The sequence below is a fragment of the Myotis brandtii genome, unplaced genomic scaffold, assembly GCF_000412655.1.
Source record: "Myotis brandtii unplaced genomic scaffold, ASM41265v1 scaffold355, whole genome shotgun sequence".
NCBI classification, from domain to species: Eukaryota; Metazoa; Chordata; class Mammalia; order Chiroptera; family Vespertilionidae; genus Myotis; species Myotis brandtii.
This window is the reverse complement of record NW_005363642.1, coordinates 452,914-463,354: the sequence shown is the minus strand read 5'-3', so window position 1 is coordinate 463,354 and position 10,441 is coordinate 452,914. Positions and strand designations below refer to the sequence as shown.

At 34.1% G+C, this 10,441-nt stretch overlaps 1 protein-coding gene across 3 annotated transcripts in view; it reads right to left on the bottom strand.

Annotated features, from left to right (window-relative positions):
* Positions 1–10,441, bottom strand: part of GSPT1 (G1 to S phase transition 1) — a 61,054-nt gene that overhangs the window by 29,750 nt on the left and 20,863 nt on the right. For all 3 annotated transcript variants that reach the window (XM_014544171.1, XM_014544170.1, XM_014544172.1), the window contains 6 exons: positions 9,933–10,010; positions 7,160–7,340; positions 6,162–6,316; positions 5,868–6,008; positions 4,738–4,831; positions 3,562–3,642 (listed from right to left, as the gene is read on the bottom strand). In XM_014544171.1, the coding sequence (XP_014399657.1) occupies positions 3,562–3,642; positions 4,738–4,831; positions 5,868–6,008; positions 6,162–6,316; positions 7,160–7,340; positions 9,933–10,010 (730 nt within the window). The remainder of the gene's footprint in view (positions 1–3,561; positions 3,643–4,737; positions 4,832–5,867; positions 6,009–6,161; positions 6,317–7,159; positions 7,341–9,932; positions 10,011–10,441) is intronic.

Here is a 10,441-nt window from a genome sequence, read left to right as displayed (position 1 = left end):
CTGCCTGCAGTATGCAAATTAGCCGCCATCTTTGTTGGCGGTTAATTTGCATATTGCTCTGATTGGCTGATGGGAGTAGCGAAGGTATGGTCAATTAGCATCTTTGTCTTTTATTAGATAGGATATGATTTTAAATATTTGAGTCCACATTCCTAATAACATATGAGCTGGAGTTTATACAATATCCTTTTGGTATCTCAAATTATCAGAAATGAGCATTCAGATTACTGCACTGAAGTGGGGGAAAAGCCACTTTGCACTAAACTTGCAGATTCAGTTAACTCAAACTTTTTTTGCATACAAACTCAAAGCCAATTTTTAAATATCAAAGTAATATTCAGAAATTCCTTCACACAGATAGTTTTTTATCCTCCAACAACACTTCTTTTGCTTCACTTTACTGCTACAGCCCAGCATAGGAAGTAGAAGTAATGCAGGCTTTAGAAGCATAGGCTTCCATAGACTCCTTAAGAACCAGAAGTTAACAAACCAGCAATCTAAAAAAGGTCTAAATATCAATCTGTACATTAGAACAATTTTGTAAATAGCAAATGAAAAAATCAATTTTTAATTTTACTCATTAATTTTTAAATACTTTTTAAATACTGTGGTAAAATACAGAACATAAAATGTATCCCCTTGAACATTTTGTCAGTCCAATAGTATTAAGTACATACTGTATACAACCAATCTTGAGTTCTGAAAATTTTTCATCTTACAAAATTGAAACTACACCATTAAACAACTCCCCATTATTCCCTCCCCACAAGCCCTGGAAACCACCATCTACTTTGCTTCTAAGAAATCTGAGGACTACTCTAGGTACCTCATAGAACTGGAATCATTGTGACTGGTTTATTTCAGTTAGCATAACGTCCTCAAGGTTCATCCATATTGTATAGCATATGTCAGAATTTCCTTTTCTGTGGTTGAATAATAATCCACTTATACGTATGTACATTTTGATTATCTGTTAATCTGCCAGACACCTGGGTTGCTTCCACCTTTTGGCAACTGTGAGCAATGCTGTTATGAACATGGGTGTACAAATATCTCTTTGAGGCTCTGTTTTTAATGGGGGGGGTTACATACCTAGAAGTGAAACTACTAGATTATATATATGGTCTTATTCTATTTTTAATTTTGGGGGGGGGGGGACACCATTATGTTTCCCATGGCAGCTGAACAATTTTACATTCCCACCAACAGTCAACAAAGGTTCCAATTTTTCCATTGCCAACATTTGTTATTTTCTGGGTTTTAAAAAAAGGTTTTTTAAAATTCCCACCCAAGGATATGTTTTATTTTGAGAGAGAGGAAAGGAAAGGGAGAGAGACATCAGTTGCCTCCCATACCCACCCTGACCAGGGATTGAATCTACATCCTTTTGGTGTATAGGGTGACCCTCCATCCAACTGAGCTACCTGACCACGGCTATTTTCTGGTTTGTTTTTTATAGTGGCCATACAGATGGGTGTGAAGTATTTTCTGATTGTGATTTTGATTTGCACTTACCTAATGATTAGTGATATTGATCATTTTTCATGTGCTCATTGGCTATTTGTACATCTTTGGATAAATGTAAATTTAAGCTCTTTTGCTCGTGTTTTTAGTCAGGTGGCCTGTTTTTTGTGTTGAGTTGTAGGAGTTCTTTATATATTCTGCATATTAACCTCTTATCAGATTTAGGATATGCAATTATTTTCTCCCAATCCATAGGCTGCCTACCCATTAATTTTCAAATGTAAAGCAGTATGACATCTGTATCTTTTAAATATTTAACTCTGTTCCACAGAGATTGAGGACAAAAGTGAACTGAGTTTTCAAGGCTCACTTAACCAACTATAAGATATGCTACACCTGCCCAGTAAGTAATTAGTATAAAGTGACAGCTTACACAGAGAAAAGCCACTCTGTCTATAACAGGGGTGGGGAATCTTTTTACTGCCAAATGCCATTTGAATATTTATAACATCATTTGCGGGCCATATAAAATTATCAACTTAAAAAATTAGCCTGCTATATTTGGTCAAACATTTAATTAACTTGCCCCTAATGCCTTGGCAGGGCCAGACCAAAGCTCGTAGGCCAGACATTCCCCACCCCTGGTCTATAACTAGTATATTAAGGCCCTTGCCTATAGTGAATTGTACTTTTCTTTCTGTGGTGGTGAAATACTCACCACATAACATTTGTCTTTTTAAATCATTTTACACTGTACAATTCAGTGGCATCTAATACAGTCACACAATGTCCTACAATCATAACCACTATCTAGTTCCAAAACTTTTCATCACTCCAAAAGGAAACACTGTACCCATTAAGCAGTCACTCCCCATTCTCCCTTCCCCAACCCCTTGGCAAACACCAATCCCACTTCCATTTCCCATGATCAACTATATTTCTAATGACTACTCTACACAAATTCAAATCGACTATTATTTTCATTCACTAGTCACTGACTTTCAAGTTGCAGAAAAAGTAGGCTTTAATGCAGAAACACTTTAGAATAAAAATACTATGGTGGAATACTCTAATCCCCAATGCCTAAGGCATCAAGAAACCCCAGAGTATAATTTGTAAGGTGTCAATTATACTTAAACACTACATTGAGAACAGACATCTTTTCTCATTCACTGTGCCTGGAATTAAGCATGGTAAAAAAATTCTCATTTAAATCTAACAAAATCTCTGATGATTCAGATCTGTTTCCCTACATTAAACAACATTTTTGGAGTTTTAAGAGAAGCCCTCTCTGGAAAACAGGTAACTTTCTTAGTAACATGTCATCTATAAATATCACTAAGTGAGCAGTCACAAATAACAGAAAGGAATAATTCATAGAAATATTGCATGTTTTAATAAAACCCTCTCCAATGATGAAGAAATCACAATAAGTAGGAAAGAGTCAAGACAACTACCTATATATATAAAAGCCTAATATGCAAAGTGTCCCCTCGGGAGTTCGATCACTTGCTTGCTATGATGTACGCTGACCACCAGGGGGTGTCTCGGAACAAAGGAAGGCCCCAGCTGGCAGCCGGCAGCCACTAGGCACCCTACCCATACACGAATTTCATGCACTGGGCCTCTAGTTTATGATAAAGACAAAGGCTTTACTCTTAAAATTAGGAACGTAGCTTAAACATATTATGTTATAGTATCCAATGTAACCACATACAAAAAAAGAAAGAAAGCTAACTGTATTGTGATTAAACCTGAGTTTCCACCCTTGGCTCACTTACTAATCCAGTGTATTAATGGAAGCAAGTCACTTAATCACTCCAGATCTCTTCCATCTTGTAAAATAAAAGAGCTGAAGTTTTCTTGGTGCAGCTTTTAGCTCTACCACTGTGTTAACACTGGCCTCTCCCCATTTGTCAATGAATAACGCCACATATTTTTTTCTTAAGTTTTATACCTGACATTAATAAATGTAATTCTGGATTTTAAAAGTTAAGTTTATTTTCATGGAAATCCCTAACCTTTTGAAAAGTCCTGGCTTCTTGCTAAAATTTTCAAGAGAAAAGCTAAATGGGAAAGGACATTATTAATTCTTACCTTGTTTGGCATCATCACAAGCTGCTGGCCTTTACTAATAGATCCTGATTCCAGCTTTCCCAGGACCACAGTGCCCATATCCTGTTGAAATTTAAAATTTAAAAAAAGTTTCAAATTTTTATTACCACTCTACAACAGTTCAACAACCCCATGTGAAATCTTGCAGGGCTTACTCATAAAATAAAAATCAAAATCATTAGAACAAGTGGTATAATACTTAGAATTAATCTTAAATACAGGATAGATAACAAATAATCTATAATACCTGCCTCATAAGCATGTGAACAACTATAGTACCAATAAATAAGTATGCCTAAGATTTAAAAAGAAAGCATGGTACAGGAGAGGGCACAGAATTTTGTTTGAAGATCTGAATTATTTGTTCAAATTCAGGTTCTTGCAATCGCTGAGCCTGTTTCTTTATCTATAAAATTAGAAAAGCAATACTTGTTCAAGAAATCTAGTATGGAGCCCTAGCCAAAGTGGCTCAGTGGGTTGGAGCATAGTCCTGTACACAAAGGTCAAGAGCTCAATTCCTGGCCAGGGCACATACCCAGGTTTCAGGTTCGACCCCCCATCGGGGCACCTGCAGGAGGCAACTGATAAATATTTCACTCTCACAATGATATTTCTCTCTCTCTCTCCCCCTCCCTTCCTCCCTCCCTCCCCCTCCATCCTTCCCCTTCCCTTTTCCTCTCTCTAAAATCAATAAAAGCAAGTCCTCAGGTGAGGATTTAAGAATAAAGTATTTGAGGAGGGGCAAAACATTACACTGATATTGCAGTAAAAATAATGATGCTTTTTTTTTTTAAAGTAGAACATCCGGTTAGGTGAGGTTGTGGTAAAACTAGCACTCATATATTGCTGCTGGCAATATAAATTAGCACAGTATTCTGAAAGGTTATTTGCCAATATGCATAAACTTTAATGTGCAAATCCTTTTGAGTCTAGCAATTTCACTTGTATGAGTTTCTCTCTAAAAGATTATTGGCTCATTGGGAAACAGATGAAATAATTTAAGTTGGTTGAATAAATTATGGTCTATACCACAAAATAATAAGCAGCCATTAAAAGAGACATCTATGTTGTTATTAAAGTTTTTTCATAATTTAAAACAAAACACAAAACAACTATTTCACCTCCCATAAAACCCAATTTCTTGAACATTTTGGGTACCTTGTATTTATCCACAATTGGCAGCCTGATTGGCCCATCAACTGATCTATTGAAGTTTGGCAAATTATCCAGATATGGAATAAATGGTAATCCACTGGAACATAACAATATCCATTAAAGAGAGTCAACATAAATATCAAAATATTAAGTTACATGACTGTATCTTTATACAAAAAAATGGTTATAATCATGTTTTCATTCTACCCATGTACTCGTCTCATTAATCCAATTTATTATTTAATTCATTTCATTTATTCCTCAGAAAATTAAAAATAAAATAGCTGAATATAATATGAAAATAGCTGAATATAATATGAAAAACCTCCCCATTAACACTTGAGATTTAGAAAAATATTTTATAGCAAATAGCCCACATGTTGTAATAAATGACTGCACTCTTTTACTTAATTTTTATGGACTTTTCCAGCTCTGAAATGAAGATTCTATAAAATAATTTCCCCTTTAAAGCTACACTTTATAGGACACATAAAATACTGTCAAGACGGCAATGCTCTCCAAACTGATCTACAGATTCAATTCAATCCTGTTAAATCCCAGCTGCCTTTTTTGCAGAAACTGTCAAGCTGATCCCAATGTTTATATGGAAATTCAAGGAACCCAGATAACCAAACAATCTTGGGGAAATAACAAAATTCAAAGACTCACCCTTCCCAATTTGAAAACTTACAAAGCTATAAAATAATCAAGAGTTCACCTTATAAAAAAAGTAGCCTAAAGTGAAATGCACACCTAAATGTCAATAATAGGGTTCTAACTCTTCCTAACTGGATTAGGCAGTTTTCCTATGTATGACACCAAATGTACAATTGGCAAAAGAAAAAATAACCTAGATTTAATCAAAATTAAAACCTGTTATGCTTCAAAGGACGCCATCAAGAAGGTGAAAAGATCTCCCACAGAATGGGAGAAAACATTTGCACATCATGTATTTGATAAGGGACTTGGGGTACCCAATGCACAAAGAAGTCTTACAACTCAATCACAAAAAGACAACCCAGTTAAAAATGGGCAAAGTTCCTGGTATTTTTAAAGCCAAAGTTACATTCATTATTTTCTTAAATTACTTATTAAGACATAAACTCTTTTAAAGGAAAAAAAGAATTACTTACATGTACCAAGGACAGAAATCTGATTGCTCTTTAAGATTTGCTCCAGTCAGTCCTGAGCAGGGCATAAAGTGAATATCCTTTTTGGGATTGAAGCCAACTTTTTTCAAAAATGGCACTAGTTTCTCTTTACATTCTTCGTATCTATAACATTTATAAGTAATCCAATTATAATATAAAGCAATTGAACTCTAGTTTCATTTTTAAAAATGAAGTTTAGAAAAACCACAGGGGAAAAACATAATAACAAAAGCATCCTTTATTTTACTAACATGTCTATAAGATATGTAAGCTTACCTCTCATTGCTCCAATTCACTGTGGGATCATCCATCTTATTAATGAGCACAATTAAGTGTTTTACACCTGCTGTCTTTGCCAACATTGCATGTTCTCTTGTCTGTCCTCCTTTTTCAAATCCAGTTTCAAACTCTCCTTTCCTGGCAGAGATTACCTATTCCAAGAAATCAAATAGTTTATTCTTACACATTCAGGTATACCCTTCTAGCAAAAAATGTCTTTCCTTTCGGTTTTATCAGAAGCTTTCTGCAAAAATATAGAAGAAAATTAGTCATAATATACATGCTTTCAAATATCACAATGTCTAAGTGATTTAAGATTTAAGTATAAATGTTTCTTCCGATCCTCAATTTTCCAAATTCTAGTATGCCTCTATGTATGTTACAAATTAAACATGTATATGATTTAGTGCTGGAACAGTGATTTAAAAAAATTGCAAAATGATGGAAGGCCTCAAAAAAATAGATCATTTCATATTCATACTCACTGCCTAATTTGTAGGCTTAGCATTTAGTGGACACTAAGTTCTGACACATAATAGATAATAGCAATGGCAGAGGAAAGTTGAAATATATTTTCATAAGTAAACTAAATTATAAAGACTTCTTGCACAGATCAGTAAGACAAAAGTGAAAATCGTGACCGTGTATATTATAGTTCACCACAACCTAAATTCCAGCTTTTACAGATAAACTCAAATATTTTAAAATTTAAGTGGGGCCCGACTGGCGTGGTTCAGTGGATAGAGCGTCGGCCTGCGGACTGAAGGGTCCAAGGTTCGATTCCCGGTCAGGGCACATGCCTGGGTTGTGGGCTTGATCCCCAGTGTGGAGCGAGCAAGAGGCAGCCAATCAATGATTCTCTCTCATCATTGATGTTTCTATCTCTCTTCCCCTCCCTCTCTCGTCCCCTCTGAAATCAATAAAAATATATTTTTTAAAAAGTTTAAGTGGGGTTGCTAACAAATATTAAGGTGAATTAGAAATGTCTTTCTTACCAGCACTGCCAAATCAGCTTGAGAAGCACCACCAATCATATTTGGGACAAAACTCTTGTGGCCAGGGGCATCTAGAATTGTGAAATGCTTCTTTTCTGTTTCAAAATAGGCACGACCCACTTCTACTGTTTTACCCTTGTCTCGTTCTTCCTGATTTGTGTCTAAGGCCCAAGACAAGTACCTGAAATAATTTTAAAATAGGAATAATACTGATAAGAACATAAAAATTTCTAAGATATTCTTCTACCATTAAAGGTGTAATTGATGACATCTAGCTTTATGTCCATCATACATTTAAACCAGTAACAGAATTAGACAGAAATGAAAATTAAGAGAGTAAAACTTATGTTAATGTGGTTCCAACACTTGGAAATTTTACATATATCCTGTCAACCATTCTAGAAGCAAACATTATTTATGAAACAGCTGAAACATACACAGAAAGACTACTTTAAGTACCAATGCTAATATCACCATGAGTTAATAAGTTCCTCTATATTTCATTTTTATAATCATCTGTCACAAAATATAATATGAATAATGGCTGTCTAAGGATGTCTTTTTAACGTGAAGGCCATTAACCTGCCACTTGGGAGCAATAGTTATTTGCTAAAATTATTTCAATATTATTTGCCATGTAAAAATCACTTATTTAAGTTCAAATCATCCATAATAGAAGGCATTAATTTAGATTACCTAATCATCTGTATTTCATAGTATATACTCATTAAGATTTTCCCTTTACAGAGCAATATAACAACAAAAAACACACCAATGCCCCATTCAGATAAGCTTGTTAACTTTTAAAAAATAAGATAAGGTTAGAAAACTGAAAAAAGTTGACCTTTTCTCTCACCATTCAATGGAATCATTGTCAATAATTCCTTCAATTATTTTTCTTTCCATTGTTTATTTACATAGTTAATGATCGTGTCCTAAGTACTATGATGTTTCCTGTTTTCTTCCCAAATTCCACTGTAACATATTCTATTCCTGGCTACTATAAATTCTTTAAATGCAATTTTATAGTGGTTAGATAATGGCCCAATTAAATGGCCCAATTAGAATATATTCAATAAGCCTTTTATTATTGGATGTTTGGATGTTTCCAAACTTTCTCTGTGCAAGTTTTGAAGTCATCGGGAAATGATCTAGACTATGTAGTATGAGGGGAAAGAAACTTCCTTTGTTATGACACCATTTCAGTAGACTACAAAAGCATTAAGTGGGCAGCATTTCCTTAAAAGTAATTTATAGTATCATAAAAGTTTAGTATACCAAGTTTCTCTGTTTTTCTCTTTAGCTTCTCTTTCATATTTCTCAAGTGTCCTTTTGTCAACCATTCCAGTCAAATACCTGAAAACATTTAAAGAAACACAAATTACTCAATGAAATTAGGAAAACTTTAAATCACTTCAAAAGGAATTTCAATTCTAAATATAATGAAGTAAAGGTACCTCTGGTGGATGCTTGAATCAGGAAACTTTCAGTAGAAAAGTTATTTGCATAGTCTCAAATTATATCCCACAAAATAAAGGGGAAAAACCATAACTTTATGGTGGAGAATCCTAGTAACACCTTAACCAAGTAATTTTTAGCAAATATCACCAGTAATAAATAAAACATACTGAATATTGATATCTTTTACCCCAACTGGATGCCCTAAGAGTACAACATGTCTTTGATGACATTCTTGCCCAAAATGCCTAACCTCAGTGTGATTGTAAAAAACATCAGTTAACCCCAATTGAAGAATCTATAATAGTAAAAGAATAATATGCTAATTAAACCTGACGAAGTCATGGCTGCAAGGGAAGCTTGGGTCCCAGGTGCTGGAGGGAAGCCGGTGCCAGCAGCCGGGGGAAGGAAGGCCTACTCTTGCAAGAATTTCAAGCATAAGCAAACATTATTTATGAAACAGCTGAAACATACACAGAAAGACTACTTTAAGTACCAATGCTAATATCACCATGAGTTAATAAGTTCCTCTATATTTCATTTTTATAATCATCTGTCACAAAATATAATATGAATAATGGCTGTCTAAGGATGTCTTTTTAACGTGAAGGCCATTAACCTGCCACTTGGGAGCAATAGTTATTTGCTAAAATTATTTCAATATTATTTGCCATGTAAAAATCACTTATTTAAGTTCAAATCATCCATAATAGAAGGCATTAATTTAGATTACCTAATCATCTGTATTTCATAGTATATACTCATTAAGATTTTCCCTTTACAGAGCAATATAGCAACAAAAAACACACCAATGCCTCATTCAGATAAGCTTGTTAACTTTTAAAAAATAAGATAAGGTTAGAAAACTGAAAAAAGTTGACCTTTTCTCTCACCATTCAATGGAATCATTGTCAATAATTCCTTCAATTATTTTTCTTTCCATTGTTTATTTACATAGTTAATGATCGTGTCCTAAGTACTATGATGTTTCCTGTTTTCTTCCCAAATTCCACTGTAACATATTCTATTCCTGGCTACTATAAATTCTTTAAATGCAATTTTATAGTGGTTAGATAATGGCCCAATTAAATGGCCCAATTAGAATATATTCAATAAGCCTTTTATTATTGGATGTTTGGATGTTTCCAAACTTTCTCTGTGCAAGTTTTGAAGTCATCGGGAAATGATCTAGACTATGTAGTATGAGGGGAAAGAAACTTCCTTTGTTATGACACCATTTCAGTAGACTACAAAAGCATTAAGTGGGCAGCATTTCTTTAAAAGTAATTTATAGTATCATAAAAGTTTAGTATACCAAGTTTCTCTGTTTTTCTCTTTAGCTTCTCTTTCATATTTCTCAAGTGTCCTTTTGTCAACCATTCCAGTCAAATACCTGAAAACATTTAAAGAAACACAAATTACTCAATGAAATTAGGAAAACTTTAAATCACTTCAAAAGGAATTTCAATTCTAAATATAATGAAGTAAAGATACCTCTGGTGGATGCTTGAATCAGGAAACTTTCAGTAGAAAAGTTATTTGCATAGTCTCAAATTATCTCCCACAAAATAAAGGGGAAAAACCATAACTTTATGGTGGAGAATAGTAATAACACCTTAACCAAGTAATTTTTAGCAAATATCACCAGTAATAAATAAAACATACTGAATATTGATATCTTTTACCCCAGGATGCCCTACTAAGAGTACAACATGTCTTTGATGACATTCTTGCCCAAAATGCCTAACCTCAGTGTGATTGTAAAAAACATCAGTTAACCCCAATTGAAGAATCTATAATAGTAAAAGAATAATATGCTAATTA